Source organism: Choloepus didactylus, chromosome 12 (assembly GCF_015220235.1).
Source record: "Choloepus didactylus isolate mChoDid1 chromosome 12, mChoDid1.pri, whole genome shotgun sequence".
NCBI classification, from domain to species: Eukaryota; Metazoa; Chordata; class Mammalia; order Pilosa; family Megalonychidae; genus Choloepus; species Choloepus didactylus.
This window is the reverse complement of record NC_051318.1, coordinates 57745814-57765453: the sequence shown is the minus strand read 5'-3', so window position 1 is coordinate 57765453 and position 19640 is coordinate 57745814. Positions and strand designations below refer to the sequence as shown.

General features: G+C 43.1%; 1 protein-coding gene and 1 long non-coding RNA gene across 3 annotated transcripts in view; one reads left to right on the top strand and one right to left on the bottom strand.

The window, feature by feature from the left end:
• LOC119507386 overlaps window positions 1–1180 on the bottom strand; it is a 42748-nt gene extending 41568 nt beyond the window's left edge. For both annotated transcript variants that reach the window (XR_005211228.1, XR_005211227.1), the window contains exons 1-2: window positions 876–1180; window positions 84–250 (exon numbers count right to left, since the gene is read on the bottom strand). This is a non-coding gene — a long non-coding RNA (uncharacterized LOC119507386). The remainder of the gene's footprint in view (window positions 1–83; window positions 251–875) is intronic.
• A 20-nt stretch (window positions 1181–1200) lies between these two features.
• Window positions 1201–19640, top strand: part of NDFIP2 (Nedd4 family interacting protein 2) — a gene marked incomplete at its 5' end in the record, with an annotated part of 88531 nt that continues 70091 nt past the window's right edge. Inside the window, one exon of the mRNA XM_037799916.1 lies at window positions 1201–1539. Within this exon, the coding sequence (XP_037655844.1) occupies window positions 1201–1539 (339 nt within the window). The remainder of the gene's footprint in view (window positions 1540–19640) is intronic.

The following is a 19640-nucleotide window of genomic DNA, read 5'->3' as shown; positions in this document are numbered from 1 at the left end:
TTCTTTCTGCCATTGGATTTGTCAGGGCTGCAAAAATGGAAGAGCTGATGAACACTTTGAATAAAACTATCAGAAAGTCTTACATTTTTTGGTTGATGAGTTTCAGTGTTTGTTGTTATTTTAACCAGCTAATCAGATTGATCCAGTGGCCTTTTTCATTCAGAAACCTCCTCTGGAGACACCAGGGTCAGTAGGGAGATAAAGTGGTGGGGCTCCAGATCTCACTCCTTCTTCCCCTCAGGTGGCTTCACTGTAAAATATCATTTAGGGAAAAAAAGTTCAGCTGTCTTAAAAATAAGAAGGTTGAGAACCTCTGGGACAGATCATGTGGAATCATAGTTTTCAGGGTACAGAAAACTTTTCAGTGAAAAGTTTGGTAGTTTACCTCACCCCATCGTACCCTTCAACTTGCTGGAGAAACATATGCCTTCTTCTAGATACACACACATAGCAGGTCACGTGTGTAGGTACTGAGATAGCGTTTACAATACTGCACACAAAGGGATTCCTTTAATGTTAAATCCTTTAGAATTATTGATTTGAGTGTGACCACAAAATAGTGCTACCTTATTTCATTATTCCCTTTTATCCTTCCAGTAACCTAAAGTTCTAGAGGTCTCTTTTCTTGAAGTACACGAGTATGTCCGAAGAGTCCCTGCTGAATTCTTATCTCTTATTATCAAATACGCAAACAAAACATCCTACGGATTAAAAGAATCCCCATAAAAATGTGCGTCACCAATTGTAACAAACGTAACACCATTGAAAGGTGTTAATAATAAGGTAATATATGGGAACCCTGTATTTTATGCATGATTTTTCTGTAATCCCACAACTACTCTAATTAAAAAAAAAATAAAGAAGAAATTCCTTACCTCAGTAATGATTTTGATTGAGCATTCTAAGAATGTCCTAGGGATGGGTATCCTTTTATTGTCCTACCTTGAGTAATACACGATGTGTTGGGTAAATGGGCGACCTATCCTCAGGTGTTCTAGAAATACGTCCCCTCTCTTCTCGACATCTATCTGTGTCGTGTGATTGTGCACACGCTTATGCCTGAGCCAAATCTGTCCACATAGAAAAATCCAATCAAGGACGGTGATATATTTTTCCGTTCCTTTTACCTCCGCCCACTCCCGACAGGATGACAAACTAGAGAGCTCCCCCGGACTTCTCTTACTTTTCCATTCCCTCCCACCCAGCGAAACCCTCCCACTCGCGACCCGCCTGGGGCGCCGGAAGACCCAGCGCGCTTGCGCGGCCATTTCGAGCATGCTCAGTTGCGCGCGCCAGGGCCGCGGCGTCTCCGATCTTCTCCACGGATCCGCCGCGGACGCGACAGGAAGTGAAGCGGCTCCGCTGGGCGACAGCGGCGGCAGCAACAGAGGCGGAAGGAGCGCTGCGGCAGCGGCGACGACGACATCGATCGGGGTGGCTGAGGACGCCGACCGCCAAGGAGACTTGCCCGCTCGGAAGCCGGATCCCGAGTCGGGCAGGATGGACCTTCACCAGTCAGGCACTAGCCGCTATCAAGTGGTGAGTTCCCGGTGTCCTGCGCCGCCCGGGACCTTGGGTTCCCGCGGTGGCCTCAAGAGTCCTTTTTCTCAGGTTATTCCCGAACGGGACATGCTAGCTAATTCTTTAGGCTGTTCTGGTCTGCGCTCCTCCCGTCAGACCCCTGTGGAACCTGCTTGTGACTCCTTAGAGGCCCGTCCTTCTCGCCCCAGGTTTCCTCCTAGTCCCCCAACCCCATCCTCATCTCACCCTGTTCCTGGCTGTAAGACGCTCCCAACCCCCAACTTGCCTTAAAACTTACTTATTTCTGACCCACTCGATCATTTCTTTATTCCCTGACCCAGTCACTCCTGAAACGTTCAGGTCCATTGGCTACTAGAAATGGTGCTGAGTTCACATACCTGCTGGGAAGGTGAACGTCATAAATGGGGTTGGGGTTGGGGTGGGGTGGGGGAGAGGAGGTGTAAGCACCAGGTAAGGTGGGGGTGTGGATTTGGTAAAAATGTGGGTTAGGAATCAGGGAACGTTAGGTAATAGGCGTTGTGCTGATCTTGTTTCTCTGCTCTAGTTAACCTTGTCATTTTGTCCTTTTCCATTATGTTAGTATTAAAAGTGAATGTATTGCTTTTTCCACCCCCGCTTTTTTGTTTTGTTTTGTTTTGTTTTTGGAGGGAGGGAGGGAGAACAGAGGAGCTTTTTGTTGTTAGAAAGAAATTTTAATCTTCTTTCAAAAATCATTTTTCAATAAATATGAATTTTTCCAGTTTAATTTATTAGTGCTCCCATTATAAACCTTTGTAACCGTCTGCTGAAATGAGGACAAAGTTGTTCCTATGTGTTTTGTGTCAATTTTTCCAATATACATTTTCCTTTATGTATTAATCCTGGTGATGGCTATTGGAGATTTCTATTGTAAACCCAATTTAAAAAGGGACCCAGCAATAGATGACTATTATGTTGCAGCTAGGTAACTTACTACTCTATAAACTTTCAGATGGTAATTTATTTAAATCTGTTTAGCTAGGGAGAGGAGAAAAACATCAATGTGTAACGCTGATGGTGCAGTATATAGGATTGTCTATAAAATAAAGTATATAGGATTGTCTATAAGTGTAGTTGTTAGTCCCAGATTTCACCTTTGAAATCAGTTTGCACATATAAGACTTAGGTTTTTTTTCCTTTGTAAGACTTGATTTTGAACTAAGAATTTCTATTAAATGCTTTTTGACAATATGAGGGATCCTGACAGATGAGATCCCAATATATGTAATTTTGCATTTTTCTAACATAAAAACTCATGATTCTTCTGCATTCAGTTGGTAACATCATGTAAAACCTATAAAGGATCCATATTCTGAATTTTTTGAAAAATTTTCAGTGATTTTAGAATGCATTGAAAATTATTGCTGCCAGTATGGAAGGCGTTTTTCAAGTTGACAGTGTGTATAACTTTTATAGTTTTGATTTTTCTTAAGGTATTGTTATTTTTGCAGATGCTTGGAAAAATAAAAGGTAGTAGATAAATGTCAAATAATATTATTAGTGGAATTTGTTTCTCTCTAATATATTTTCTTTCTTTTTCTTATTTGTTTCTCTTAAAGGCATTAGCTGATAAGAATTCTTTCTCTTTGGATGCTTTTGCTTATCAGGATCAACCATGTTCTCATATACAAGTCACTTTTCAAAACATTAACTGATGTAACTTTGTGCCTTAAAATAATATTATATTGTATATTATATTGTTACTTTTGCATTCAGTAATTTTGACTAGTTGAGATGACTTAATTATTTTTTAAAATTCCTGATATCAAAATATTAAAATTTGCTGTTTTAAGCTATTTCCTACTTTATTATTTTTTTTTACAACTCCTTTCAAAATAAGTACACAATATTATATTTCAATCTGCTTCTCCCATATTTTTCAAATTGGAGTTGGGTCCTACATAGACTGTAAATGGGTAGAGGCATTCCCTTAGAGTAAAGGGTAAAAATTAGCCCTTGTATAGATACTATTCACTTTAAGTAGGTAAAACATCTATTTGCTTTCTTTGTAAGGCAGTGTTTGGGAATCTTGGCACAATTTAAATTTGGATTTTAACTCTTGTACTGTGTGACTGTGTAGTAATTTCACCTACCTGATTTAATTCTTGGTTTTGTTGAGAATGTCTGATCAATAACTATATCCAAGAATATGTCAGAGAGGCAGCTGAATTGAAGTTTCCAGAAGACTGTTTAGCTAGGGACCATATATGGTTTTTTTTGAAAACTCCGGAATGCTTAATTAACTGGACCAATATGCGATTTTGGATGTTGAATGTTAAGGGATGACTAAGGAAGGAGATAGGTGAGTATATTTGGTGAAATAGTTTGTGGTATTAATTTATCACTAACTTAAAGAGTTAACATTCGTATCTCCAAACTAGTAGGTTAGCAGTGAAGCCCAGGACCATCAGAATGACTTATTACCATTAACCAGTGCAGAAGCTTTATCTGAAAGTGGCTTTTTTAAGGACTCTTCTACCAATGTTCAGAGGGTCCAAATTTTGTTAAGTAAAGCAGTGAATAACGAAGTAGTGCTGCAAAAAGGCTTGATTGTTACCCTTGTAATTTCAGAGAAAGCTGAATATGATATGTAGTTTGGTTGTCATGGGAAATTCTATTTTGCTTGGTAGGAAATGAGCAATGTTGCCAGATTATGAATTGGTTGACTTGGCTTGCAACTGTTAGGCCACATTCTAAATTTGATCTCTATTTTTCAAGGATTATGTACCTGCACCAAGTTGACCACTGAGATTTAAAAGGTATTTTGTGTACAAGTTAAATTGGCAGTGCTGTTTATAGCAATACTTGGCCAAACTGTATTCAAGAATGATGGCAGTAGGTGTTCCTAGATGATTTACAACATAATTAGCATGTTAAAACCATGAGAATTTCTGCAGTCAAGGTTTGGATTTGTTTAACCAAGCTCTTCCTAAACTTTGAACACGATTTTTAATTTATTTAAAGATTATATTGACATTTCAAAATGTTAGTTTTTTTATGGAACATAATTCCATCTATTCATACTAAAAAGATCTGGAGAGTTTGCTCTTGCATTCAGAGTAGGATAACCCTTGATAAATCAGAAGGGATGGAGGTTTGTCTATTAATGGTTAAAAACCCAAGTTTTAAAGTCATCTGGGCTTATGTTAGGTTTTTAGTAATTGTGAGACCTTGATTTAGTACCTTGAAGCATAAGTTTCATTGTATTAGTACCTACTTCATTAGGATTATTATGAGAACTAAACGAGATATGTAGTATGATGACTGGTACATGGCAAATAACTTATGAATAAAGTTTACGAACTTTAAAATATTATGTCGATTCCAATTTTTGCTTGTGATACCACTGTGTCTCTTGCTTTATGTCACAACATGAATGTTAATTCCTTGCTTGTCCCTATCAAGAACTGTAAAAAGTCAGATATGATTTTACCCTATTTACCATAATAACTAATAACTTGGTTTGTTACTATTTCATGGATGTTGGCGGAAGATAGGAGACTCCCAGGTCAGAGACAAATGACATTATTTCTCAGTGCACAGCATGTCCATCACCATCCTTGGTTCCAGGTCCCTGGTGGTGGTGGGTCTGGATGGACCCATACAGTGGTTTTATGTTGCATCTGAGGAACTCAAGGCTGTGAGCACAACACTATTTTTTTAGCAGGTTGCAAATAACAAACAAGCTAGCCCACCTTTCCCTGAGAAGGCAGTTACATGCTGTAATTGCCTTAACCTTCTTTGTTGCTTTATGTGACTAACTACGAGAAATTGCTCAGTACCAGGAGAGTAAGCTATGAAGACTGGCATATTTAATTAGCATGTGCAGGGTTGCTCAGGCCCATATTGGACAGCCTTGCCCAAAGGGTCTGTGTTTTGGATGAGATAATAAATGGTGATTTTTAGATTTTACTTTCCATTTTAAAGAAATGTTGCAGCCTTTTATCTTACATTCTCAGTAGTTACTGCTTTCTTTTCTAGACCCAGCTTGATTCAACCTTCATTTATTCCTTTGAACTCATCAGTATACTTAAGCTGGCTTATATTCTTATCACACCTCTTTTACATCATCAAGGTCACCTGATTGCTTAATCGAATAACTACTTTTCAGTCCTCAATCAATCAAGTAATACTTGATTTCTCTGTTAAATTGACACTTTGAACTTTGCACTGCTTGAAACTTCTTCCTTATATCCTGATACTAAAGAAGCTTTCTACTTCTTTTTATTTCTCTGCTTTGTCTTTGTGAAATGATTTTTTTTTTTGTATTTACTCCTTAAGTATCAATGCTTTCTATGGCATGGACTATTGTACTATTTTCTTTCTTCATCTGACCATCCTTCAGTGTGCTAAATGAGTCATTTGTGGAATATAAAAATTTGTGGAATATAAATTTTATTTTTACTTCTTTTCTCAAAAATCTTCAGTGGACTTGTTGCATTTCCCCCAACATTTTTTTTTTTTTTTTTTTTTTTTGCTAAAACTTTCAAATATATAGAAAAGTTGAAAGAATTGAAGTTAATTCCCGTATACCATATACTAATTGTAGAGTCTATGGTTGTTAGCACTTTGTTAAATTCACTTTATTTTATATAAATCTGTCCATCTATCTCATTTTTTGATGCATTTCAAAGTAACTTGCAGATATCAGTATTCTTTACCACAAATTGCATGCTTATCATGAGCCTTGAGTTCAATATTTATGATTCTTTTCCTTTGAGGTAAAATTGACATGTAATGAAATGCACAAATCTTACTTGTCCTATTGGATGAGTTTTGACAAATGCATGCATCTGTGTAATCCTAACCACTTTCAAGGTATAGAACAGAGATGGGGAAACTATGGTCCATAAAGACTTTTTGGAACACAGCCATGCTCATTCTTTTTATGTGTGGTTTGTGGCTGCTTTCACTTTATAACAGCAGAGGTTGAGTATTTGATATAGCTCACAAAGTCTGAAATATGTAGTTTTGCAATTTAGAGAAAAAGTGTACCAGAACATTACCATCACTCTAGAAAATTTCTTCATGGCCCTTCCCAATCAATCTCTAACCTCAGGTGGCCATTCTGATTTTTCTGACCCTTTTTTCCCACTAAGAATTCATTTCATGTTATTGTGTATATTCCTTCCTATAGGCCTGCTGCCCCAACCTTTGGCAGACCCCAAGGGATTGCAACCTCTCTGTCAGGATGTTCTCTTTACCTGAATTGGGGATGAGTGAGACACCCCTTCTCAGTTGCCTGTTGAATGTATTGTGGTGGAGTCATCCTGGGGTGGAGACGGCTGCTACCTTGTCATGCCCCAAGAAACTCAACTCTGACCCAGCCTAAGCTCATGTTTGGGCCCTTGCGGAGGGTAATGATGAGAGTGCTGACCTTCCCCTGCTGATGCAAACTGTTGTCCCCCTGGACAGAGGGTGAGGCAGGGGATGGAGAGTAAGTGAGTGAGATCTCTTCCTGGGGAGGTGATTCCTGAGCTGAGGCTCCAAGTCCCCAATGCATATTTCATTGTTCTGTTGGACTTCACTTACCAAAAGCAAATTCAGAGATTAAATTATTAAGAGCAGAGCATTAAATCCCAAGTATGGGGCCTTCTTGAGGCAGGGTCCTGCACTGATCTCATGCTCATAAAGATGGCCCTGAAACCAGTCTCACTGTGGGGACAGTAGTAGTGATAGTGGTGGTGGTGATGTAATTGGGTTGGCAAATTTTTTCTGTAAAGGGCCAGATAGTAAATATTTCAGATTTTGCAGGCCATATGGTCTGCCACAACTACTCAGGTCTGTCATTATAATGCAAAAATATCCATACCCAATACGTAAACAAAAGAATGTGGCTGTGTTCCAATTAAGCTTTATTTACAACAATTTGGCCTGCTGGCTGTAGGTTGCCCACTCCTAATATAAATGTTATAGGAATGTATTTCAGATAGTCCAGAACCTTGAGCCTGCTTTTAAATTAATTTTTTATTTCACCCAATCTCTAAATAAGGCATATAGTGAAGTTTTGCATCACATACTTGTACCTGATGATCAGGCAGGCACATATAGTCTGTCACTGGAATTGGAGTGAAGATAAGTGGGTAATGGAAAAGATCTTGAAAGCAATCAGGGAGTCTATATAATAATATAGACAAATTACTTCCAAACAAAAAAGAAAGAAATCGACACCTGACTTCTCAATTATAACAATTGAAAGCAGAAGACAGGGGGATCTTACATATTCAAAGTGCTGAGAGAAAATAACTGCCATATTGTAATTGTATATGAAGTTAAAGTAATTTTCAAGGAAAAGGGTGAAATAAAGATAATTTCGGACAAAAAATTGTTTAATACCAGCAAACCTCCAAAGAAAAACTTCTGTGTATTTTGTGAAGAAAAAAAAACTATCCAAGGAGGAATGATAAGCAAAGAAAAATGATACACTTAAAAACCTAAGCAATAGTTCCTGCCTAGACATCCCCCCCCCCAAAAAAAGAAAAACAAAACAAAACAAAAAACCCAAACAAACATTAACTACATAAAACATTAAGGAAAGAAAAAACTCAACTTAGGCAAAATAAGATGTAAGTAGAAGAGACTGCTTAGAATTCATGTTTCAAGATCCCTGTATTATTTGGGAAGAATGTTCTAATGAACAGTTAATAAAAATAGGAATTCTACAATGACATCCCATCCCAGATGGAAGCTAGTCTTTATATACTATTTATATACTATTTATAGTGATAAGGGTCCTATACAATCTGATCACCCTTCCTTCTTGACCTCTTTGATGGTTAGGTTCCTTTGTTAACTTGGCCAAGTGATGTTCCATCCTTCCACTCATCCTTATTTCCTCTGTTCAGCCAAATTGATCTCTTTGGTTGCTTGTTTCTTGAACAGTCTAGGCATGCCTCTGTCTCCAAGCCCCGGCACTTGGTACTTATTTATTTCTCTCCCTGAATGTAAGCTTCAAAAGAGCAGGGATTTTTGCCGACTTTGTTCACTGCTGTATCTTTCAGTACCTGGCATTTGGTAGACACTTGTAGATGTTTGATAATAATGAATTATGCTAGCTACAAGGACCGTTCCATAAGGCTCAAAACCTTGCCTTTAATATTTTATTCTAATTTTTATTTTTATATTTATTTTATCACTGCTACTGAGATGGGCTCTCCAAAGTTGTTTTTGCTTTTGCTTTCAGCATACATATTGCTTACTGTATGTATATTTATGTATATATGCATACACGTATACCTCCATGAATGGTTTCCCCTAGAGTTGTTCAGTAAGCAACTGGTGAAATCATATGTAGCAGCCCTGTTTAGTAATTCGTTAACTGGAGTTGTAGTCACTGCTTTGATTTTCCTCATTTGTTTCATGTCAGTTGCTCAGCAACTTTTTATTTTTAGTGTCTGACCTACATTCTGAAATATTTTCTGATTATATGTGTATTGGCAATAATATTGTTTTAGAATTTTATATATAATCTGTATATATAGGCCTAACTTAAGGTTTGGGTAGAGAAGGATGGGAAATGGAGATGGGGAGGCAGAGAATGAGGGAAGATTTTCTGGAGAAAACTCCAGGAAGTGTCCAAATCAGTATTCTGTTAATGTTAATTAAATGTAAATTTACTGACAAGATCATTGTAATTTAGGCTAACCTACTTTCTGTATGGTTGTAGTCATTCTCTATGTTTTTATGCCATGTTGTTATAGTTATTTCCAAAGGTTTGATCATATAGTTGGAATTAAGGTGTGGATAAAATTCCTGTTAAAGACATGTCAGATGCAAGTTAGAAAATGCTGCAGTAGTCTAAGATTTATTATCGGATTCTTTCCAGGTTTTGACTTGCTTACTTTTAAGATTTGTTTGAACATGAACAATTTAATACTTTAAAAGTTTAGGAATGTGCTGTGGTTTAGTTTCTCTAATATGTTTTTCCACAATTTCTCATAACATTATGTAAAGAAATTGTATTTTTTGGACAAAGGCTTTTTGAGAATAAGGAAATAAATTGGAGTTTATGTGACTGAGATGGTGCTACAAAAGAATCTTTTAAAGTGACCCCATCATCCACCCCCAGCAAACCATGTTCTCTCTTGCTTTCTGGTGTTGGCACATATTATTCCCTTTTTCTCTTCTCTTCCTCCTCCTTCCAGGACTAATTTTTATTCTTTATTCAGATCACTGTTGTTATTTTCTCCAGAATATCTTCCGTCATTCTCTGCCTCCACATCTCCACTTCCCACCCTTCTCTGCCAAGTAGTGAGTTTACCTGCAGTGTTGGCTTAGAGAGAGAGGCCATATCTGAGCAATGCAAGATGTTCTCTGGGGGTGACTTTTAGGCACAATTATTAGTAGGCTTAGCCTCTCCTGTGCAGTAACAAGCTTCATAAGGGCAAACCCCAAAATCAAAGGCTTGGCCAACTACAATGGTAATGCTACAGAAAATAAGGATTTTCCATGAAATTAACATCTCTTCCTTTGGTCTCAAATAGAAGTTGAAGTTTTAGAACCCTATCAATGTCATCCTTTTCCCTTTAGTCTGGTTTATGTTAGTCCTAACGAAGTCCATTTCATTCATATCTCTAATTGAAGTCTGATCTCTTTTTCAGTTTTTAAAACATTTGCTGTATGGGGTAATGCTGACATTCATAGCTGCTGAACTCTGGCTCTGAGTCTCAGGTGTCACATAGATACCTGAAGTTCCAGGGACTGACCAGGTTATACACACACAGCTCATCATCTCAGAATTTAGAAATAACCATTACAACTCATTAATAGATGTGACTGCTGTAAGAGCTTATAATCTAGGAACTTTTACCATAAGCCTTCCCCTGATAACCTGTGCTCTCAGATTCAATTCTCAGAGTTTGCACATTATAGTTAGTCCATATTAGCTGCGGTCGCAGTTGAATCGTCTGGGGGGATGGCGGCCGGTTGCTGAACCCTCAGCTCTCGGCGCTGCTCTGAGGGTACCGGTGGCGGGGGCTCTTTCCCGGAGGCGAGGGCGAGGCGGGGGACTTGGCCAGGTCCCCGGCGGTGGCGTGCAAGGTGTGGAGGGCGGCGAGAAGGGAAAGGCAAGACACTCTTCCTCCAGTGGGGGTAGAACAAAAGGAACTTTATTCAGGGGTGAGCACAGGTTATATAGGCTGGCAAGAAGGGCGGGGTTGGAGTGGGGGTGTAAGAGCCTTAAATGGTAATGCTGAGGGGAGAAAGGCTAGGATTGGTTCTGAGAGGACGCGGAAGCTGTTTGCCGCGGGCAGGAGTTGCTCTGGCAACGGTGCATGCGCACTGGCGGTGGGGGAGTTGCTCTGGCAATGGGGAGTGTGTGGCAGGATAAGGGAGGCAGTTTTCTCTGGCAAGCTTCCTCTAACGGTTGGTTTTTGGGTGAGGAAATGGGGCCTGCCTCCGGCTCCACTTTCTCAGGCCCGGGGGGCTGTGGAGGGCGCTATCGCCCGTGCCCACCACCCTCCCCAGGGGCTGATCAGGTCCCCCGGCCCAGGCCCGCCAAGTTGAAGCATGTAATCAGTATCCCGCATTTCCCCTTTCTGTTCTAATTAAAGGAAGAAGCTTACCAGAGAGATCCGCTAAGGGATGAGGGAAAGGGGAGGCCGGGGAGGGGAAAAGGGGTTGACGGTTGCTTAGAGAGGCTGGAGCTCGACGTTGGTGTGGCGCCCGGGCGCTCGAGAGGGGCCTCGCTTCTTGCGGGATGGACGAGGGTGGTGACGCTGCGGAGGGTCAGCTTCTTCAGTGGAGGCAAGTCGTTGATACTGGACTTGCACAAATGATGAGAAGACAGCATTGGCTTGGTTTTTAGTAAGTTGGACAATTCTGCGGATAATACAGGGCCCTAGGGCGAGAGCTAGAATAATCATTAGTAGGGGGCCGAGGAGAGGGAGGAGGTATGGGAGGATGGGGGCAAAGATGTGGGACCAATAGTTGGCGGCTTCACGGTCCCTTTTGCGTTGTTCTAGTCCTTCTCGGACCTTCTTTAGGCTGTCTTCGGCGAGACCTGTGGAATTGGCATATACACAGCATTCTTCTCCTAGGGCGGCGCAAAGGCCTCCTTCTTTGAGGAGGAGAAGGTGGAGACCTCGGTGGTTTTGGAGCACGACCTCAGAGAGGGAGTTAACAGAATTTTTAAGATGGGAAATAGCGTTCTGTAGGTGACGAATGTCCTCGTCAACAGCCGCCCGGAGGTGAGTTAGGGCGGAGCCTTGACTGGCTAGCGCAGCGATTTCGGTGCCAGCGCCTGCAAGACCTAGGAGGGAGGCGATTGTGAGGGCGGTGATGGGCTCTCGCTTTTGCAGAGGGGCAGGAGCTGCAGTTCTTTCTAGGCGGAGGAAGAAGTCTTCCTTGCTGTGGTATAAGACCCTAGGGATAAGGACAATTAGGAGGCAAGTTTCATGAGTTGTATTGAGGGTTTGCACGTTAAGGCAGGGGGTAAGTTCTGTAGAGGAGCAGAGCCATTGGGAGGAGTTGTGGGGAATAAGAAATTTGGCAGAGCTGTCGGGAGATGAGTAGTTGGCACAAGCTGTGAGGTTGGGAGAGTTGTATGAGAGAGGGCGGATGCACTTTCCTGTGGAGGAAACTGAATGAAAGGTTAGGGGGACGGCAGAGGTATTCCAGTTGCATTCCGAGGGGCTATTCTCTGTATTTTCTGAAAAGGAGAGGTTGGAGGCGACGGGCTCATACAGGGAGGAGGAGGTGGAGAGGCAAAGCCAACAGGAGGAGGTAAGATTGGGGTTGGAGGAATTCACTGAGGTGAAGGCCGCTTGGATAAGGCCGAGGAGGGGAGAGGAGTAACGAGAGGGGGGCAGAAAAGGTTGGGGTGGTGGGGTTGGCGATGCGCTGTTGGCAGCTGAGGTGCGGTTGGTTGGAGCTGAGGTGCGGCTGGAGGGCTGTGGATAAAGGGGGTTAAGGACCTGGTTGGGACCGATGCCAGAGGGTGTTTTTAATGCAGTATTTTGGCATGGTTGGTTTGCAGCCTCCTTTTTTATGAGAATAAGTGATCCTCGGTTGGCTCCTTTCTCATAGATTCTGAAGCCCCAAGTTCGACCGAGTAACCAGGAGGGATCAGTGGGGAGTTGCACTGTAAGATTAAGATGTGTGCAGGATCCCTCACTTTCTTGGCCGAGCCAGTTAACAGTAGGGAGTTTGCACCCTGGAGGGGCCCACCTTAAGGTAAGGTATTGATTAGGAACAGGAGGCTTCCAATTAGTGGCTAATGTTTTACACCCCCAGTATGCACAGTAGTACTCATTGGGGGAATTGCAGTATGATTTTCCAGGATTTGAGGATGGGCACATGTAATATTGGGCCTGGGGATCACTTACCTTTCGAGCGCAGGTTTCTTCGACTCTGGAGACAAAGGTGGCGAAAGGCTCACTCGGCTCCTGGAAGAGCTTGGTGAATTTATTAGGCCGACAGGCGGAGCAGTTGGCAAACGCTCGTAAGGCAATTCCCCGAAGGATAGGCCAAAAGGTGGTGGGTGCATAGGTATAGGCGGATGCGTGTATAAACGCTCCCGTGCCCAAGTAGGCTTTGGGGTTATGATTGGCCCCAGTGGCTGCGTCTTGCTCGCTCTGCCTAGCTGCTTCTGCCTGGAAGTGGGCACGCCAATCAACGAACTGGTCGGGGTTAAGGATGGTACGGGCAAGCGAGGCCCAGTCTTGGGGGAGGCAAAAGTCTATGGCGATATTCTGCAGTATTTGGGAAGCGTATGGGCTACCTAACCCGTCCTCCTTGACGGCCCTGCGAAGCTGCTTGATAATGTCTAAGTCAAAGGGATACCAGTCGTACGGTTTCTGCGGTGTGGGGGTAAGGTTAAGGGGAAAGCAGCTAAAAGCGCGAGAGAAAGGAGGACGCGCTTGCAGAGGGCCTGGCACGGGAGTGGGGGTAGGGGCAGCATTGCCCCAAGGGTTGCCTTGAGGTGTAGAAGGCAGCCAGGGGTTGTTTGCCGGCAGGGTGGGAGGGGTGGCGGCAGCTGCCGGCAGCGGCTCCGAGGGGGAGCTCGCCGAAGGGGGAGGCGGAAGTGGGAGGCCCCAAGCGTCGCAAGATGGCGGCGCGGTAGGTGTGGCTAAGGCATAAAATGGCGGGCTAGCTCCGCCCTGTGGGAGGGCGGGGTAAAGCGCTTGTGGTTTCCGGCCTGGCTTAGGGCTGACGTCATCGCCGGAGCACTTCCTCCCCTCGATGGAAGAAGAAGGAGGAAGTTCGCCATCTTGGCGAGGCTCAGTATTGTTTCGCTTTTGGGAGGTGTTTTCGAGCGCGTTGTTAATCTGCTCAACTAAGGATTCTGTGTCCGAATCGTGGTCCGCATTAGTTTCACTGTCCGAATCTGTCGATTGAGTTGATAGGGCTTCCTTGGATTTAATAGGGCCCCGATCAGGGGGGAGGGAGCCTTGAAGGCAGGAGCGGACGGTTATTAAGGTGGGGAGCAAGCCAGGAGGGAAGCGCTTGCTCTCATTTTCCATGGCGTTGGTGACCCGATCAATAAGGCGATTATAAGTGACAGGGTCCCAAAGATGGCAAGTGGTGAGCCATGGGTTAAAGGGCAGCAGGAGGTCCCAATATACTTGCAGCTGCCGGACAGACACCTTACAGCAATGTGTGTCTAGGAGACCCGCCAGAGCGTGAACTTGAGGCGCTTGGCGTGCGGATAGACGATTGCCCATAGCGGAGGGGAAGGGAGGGGGGGGTTGTCTACCGAGCAAGGAGAATGAGGTAAACCGTGGCCGCGAGGCCGGAGGAGACGGCGAGAGCAGAAAGCAGGACTCTCTGATAGCGGGAGCAGTCTGGGGGGGCGGTCGCAAAGAGGCACACCGCGCCAAACAAAGAAAGAAAGACACAGAGGACTACAGCAAAGTAATGGAGGGGAAGAGGGAGAGTGTCAGGAGGAATGGGGGTCATAGGAAGAGAGGACGAAGGGTAGTCGGGGGCAATAGCCAGGTTAATACGGGAAGGGAGGAGCGGCCCGGGCGTGGAGCGGCGAGGGAGAGGCGGCCCTTACCTTGCAGGCGAGGAGAAGGGGAGTTGGAGAGGCGTCCGGGCGAGCGGGTGATTTTACTGGACCGTTGTGTGGAGAGGACCATCCTCACACGGGGCACCAGTTGCGGTCGCAGTTGAATCGTCTGGGGGGATGGCGGCCGGTTGCTGAACCCTCAGCTCTCGGCGCTGCTCTGAGGGTACTGGCGGCGGGGGCTCTTTCCCGGAGGCGAGGGCGAGGCGGGGGACTTGGCCAGGTCCCCGGCGGTGGCGTGCAAGGTGTGGAGGGCGGCGAGAAGGGAAAGGCAAGACACTCTTCCTCCAGTGGGGGTAGAACAAAAGGAACTTTATTCAGGGGTGAGCACAGGTTATATAGGCTGGCAAGAAGGGCGGGGTTGGAGTGGGGGTGTAAGAGCCTTAAATGGTAATGCTGAGGGGAGAAAGGCTAGGATTGGTTCTGAGAGGATGCGGAAGCTGTTTGCCGCGGGCAGGAGTTGCTCTGGCAACGGTGCATGCGCACTGGCGGTGGGGGAGTTGCTCTGGCAACGGGGAGTGTGTGGCAAGATAAGGGAGGCAGTTTTCTCTGGCAAGCTTCCTCTAACGGTTGGTTTTTGGGTGAGGAAATGGGGCCTGCCTCCGGCTCCACTTTCTCAGGCCCGGGGGGCTGTGGAGGGCGCTATCGCCCGTGCCCACCACCCTCCCCAGGGGCTGATCAGGTCCCCCGGCCCAGGCCCGCCAAGTTGAAGCACGTAATCAGTATCCCGCAATTAGCGAGGCGTTATAATGTTTATCTTTTCAGTTCTGGCTTATTTCACTCAACATACTTTTCTCAAGTCCCATTCACCTAGTTGTATACCTTACAACTTCATTTCTTCTTGCTGCTGCTCAATATTCCATTGAATGTATACACCACAGTTCACCATTCTGTTTATAGATTGATGTGCCCTTAGGTCATAAACATCAGTATGAAATGTCCATTCATGTCCCTTCTCTCAGTTCTTCCAAGTATATACCCAATAACAGAGTTGCAGGACCATATGGCAACTCCATGGTTAGCTTCCTATGGAACCACCACACTGCCCTCCAGATTGGCTGCACCATTCTACTTCCCTACTGTGCTGGTTTGAATGTATTATGTCGCCCAGAAAAAGCCATATACTTTGATGCAATCTTGTGGGGCAGACATATTAGTGGGGATTAAGTTGGAACATTTGGATTAGGTTGTTTGCATGGAAATGTGCCCCACCCAGCTGTAGGTGATGACTCTGATTGGATAATTTCCATGGAGGTGTTGCTCCACTCATTCGGGATGGGCCTTGATCAGTGGAGCCATATAAATGAGCTGATGGGCAGAGGGAACTCAGTGCAGCTGAGAGTGACATTTTGAAGAGGAGCTACAGCCAAGAGGGACACTTTGAAGAGTGCACTGGAACTGAGAGAGGAGCTTCAGCTTACAGAGACACTTTGGAGACGGCCTTTGAGAGCAGACTTTTGCTCCAGAGAAGCTAAGAGAGGACAAATGCCCCAAGAGCAACTGAGAGTGACATTTTGGAGAGAAGCTGAAGCCTAGAGAGGAACGTCCTGGGAGAAAGCCATTTTGAAACCAGAACGTTGGAGCAGACGCCAGCCACGTGCCTTCCCAGCTAACAGAGGTTTTCCAGGCACCATTGGCCATCCTCCGGTGAAGGTACCCGATTGTTGATGTGTTACCTTGGATGCTTTATAGCCTTAAGACTGTAACTGTGTAACCAAATAAACCCCTTTTATAAAAGCCAGTCCATCTCTGGTGTTTCGCATTCCGGCAGCATTAGCAAACTAGATCACCTACCAACAGTGAATAGGTACATCCCTCTCACCACATTTTCTCCATCACTAGTATCCCTCTGTTTAGTTTTTAAACAGCTTTATTCACACACCGTACAATCCTTTGTAAGTAAACAATCAATGATTCCTGGTATAGTCACATAGTACACCATACAATCCATTGTCGGTAAACAATCAATGATTCCCTGTATAGTCATAGAATGAATAGTTATACATTCACCTCCACAACCTACATGAGGACATTTCCATTTCTTCCGCACAGAAAGAGGAAAAGGAGAAAAAAATGAAGAATAAAAATATAAAAGATAGACAAAAAATAATGAAGTAAAATACAATGAAAAGGTCAGACAACACCGCCACCACCAAGAATCCTTTATCAACTCCCTTATAATCCCCTCTATAGACATTTAGCTTTGGTATATTGCCTTTGTTACAATTCATGGAAACATATTACAATGTTACTGTTAACTATAGACTCTAGTTTGCATTGATTGTATTTTTTTCCCTTGTACCATCTAATTTTCAACACCTTACAATTTTGACATTCATTTGTTCTCCCTCTTGTAAAAACATTCTTATATTTGTACAATTCATCTCCATCATCACCCACTCTAGGTTTCACTAAGTTATGCAATTCCAGTCTTTATCTTCTATCTTTCCTTCTGGTGTCATACATGTCCCTAGCCTTCCTCTTTAAACCGTACTCACACTTGTCTTTGTTCAGAGTACATGCAGTATTGAACTGCCATCACACAGTATTATGCTATCCATTTCTGGATCTATATAATCAATCTTGTTTACCCTTAGGTTCTCCTTTAGCATCAAATGCCTAATTTCTAACCTCTTTCTATCTCCTGATAACCTGTGTTCTCAACTTTAACTCTCAAATTTCGCTCATCAATGTTAGTTCATATTAGTGAGTCCATAGAGTACCCATCCTTTTGTTTCTGGCTAATTTCACTCAACATAATATCTACTGTCTACCATTTTGTCTTTTGAAATTTATGTATCATATCTTATTTTATTTTATTTTCCTTCTCTCTCTTTTTACTCTCACTCTTCATTTCTACTCTCTTCTCCAAACCTCTGTCTCCTGTCTTCTTCTGTCTGCTGTAGTGCTCCCTTTACTAGTTCTTGTAGAGCTTGTCTCTTGTTCACAAACTCAGTGTCTGTCTGAAAATATTTTAAACTCCCCCTCATTTTTGAAGAACAGTTTTGCTGGATATAGAATTCCTGGTTGGCAGTTTTTCAGTATCTTAAATATATCATGCTGCTGCCTTCTCACCTCCATGGTTTCTACTGAGAAGTATGCACATGGTCTTACTGAGCTTCCTTTGTATGTGATGGATCACTTTTCTCTTGCTACTTTCAGAATTCTCTCTTTGTCTTTGTTATTTGATAATCTGATTATTAAGTGTCTTGGAGTAGATCTGTTTGAATCTATTCTGTTTGGGGTATGCTGTGCTTCTTGGATCTGTAATTTTATGTCTTTCAAAAGAGATGGGAAATTTTCAGTGATTATTTCCTCCATTATTGTTTTGTCCCTTTCCCTTCTCTTCTCCTTTTCGGACATCCATGGCATGTATATTCATGCACTGCATGTTGTCATTCAGTTTCCTGTCATTCTTTTCCCTATCTGTTCTTTTGTGTGTAGGATTTCAGATATCCTGTCCTCTAGTTCCTGAATCCTTTCTTCTGCTGTTGTATGTCTGCATTGTGTTTATCGTCTCTTGTATTGTGCCTTTCATTCCTTTAAGTTCTGCCAATTGTTTTTACAAACTTTCAGGTTCTTTCTTATGTTTGCACAATGTCTTCTTTATGTCCTTCATGTCTTGCCATATCTTCCCCCAACTTGTTGATTTGATTTTTGAATTGATTTTGCATATTTGTTTGAAGATCTTTAATGAGTTGTTTCACCTCCTGTATCTCATTTTAAATGTAAGTTTTTTCCTTAACTGGGCCATATCTTTGTTTCTTCTAGTGTGAATTGTAATTTTTTGTTGTCTATGTGTCTGGTTTCCTTGATTACCTCAGTCAGAGTTTCCCAGATGAGACTGGGCCATGTCTCAGTAAGAGGGTGTAATCAGTATCACGTTACCCTGAGGATGAGATCCAGAAAGTTGTCAGATTTTCCTGTGAGGCCTGTAGAAGCTCTGCTTTTCCTATCCTGCCCAGCAGGTGGTGCTTGTTGCCCGCAGCTTGCCACTGGCATAAAGAGGTGCCTTGCCTTTAATTCTCAGTAGACCTTGTCCCTGCCAGGAGCTGAGAGTGTCAGAAGACAAGCTTAAGCTTTTCTTAGGGAAGATAAGTCCTTCAGGGATTTATCTCCTACATTTGACTTCTTCCTTTGTCTTTGACTGTCTTAATTCCACCTTTGCCTGGGTCAGAGCTGACAATTAAAAATGCTTGAGGCTTTCTCTAATGAGTTACTTAGAATGAGAGAAAAAAAAGGAAAAAAGAAAGAAATCCCCTTTTCAGAGCCAGTCCCCAAGCCCCAGTTGCCGGTCAGAAATCACAGTTGGTGCCCAGTCTTGTGTGCTTTTCTTGGCATACAACCCTTTTTCAGTATTCTGAGATCAGCTGACTCCAGAAGCCTCTGTTTTTATTTATTTATGTATTTTTTTTCCTTCAGCCCCACCTCCTCTCTACCAGGAGAAACCTCTGGGTTCCTTTCCTGCTTGTTCCAGGTTTATCTGTGCTCATAGCTTATATTCAGTACTCCAAATTCGTTAACTAAAACTGCAGTTGGAGCTTGGTTGAGCTATCTTCCCTTCTTCCTAGTAGACTGCTTCTTTTTTCCACAGGGAAGTGTTTCAGCTCAGCCTGCCATGCTGAAGGGGGAGGGGCACCAGCTTCTCAGTTTGGGGAGCTTTATTTACAGTTCTTATGCTGCGATCTCGGCTGTACCACCTATTCAGACGGGTGTACAATGTGTGTCCAGTCACAGATGTCTCCCGTCACAGGTGTCTCCCAACAGTTGTTCCAGACTATTTACTAGTTGTTCCTGGCTATATGTCACCATCTTGCCTTGCCTTTCTCTCTCTTTGTATGTTCTTGATAAAAGTTGTTTGATATATGTGTTGTGAGTATTTTCTCTAAATCTGTGGCATGCCTTTTCATAAGGCAAGGTCTGGGAGGATCTCAAATGCAGCTTCTATGTCCTCTCCACATGGAATCAAAATACATCACCCTCCCAGCACATCCATATATATAACCAATTGTGGAAGCTCACTCAAACTTTTGAATAGAGTTTATATGAGGTTTCATTGTGTAGGTGTGATTGG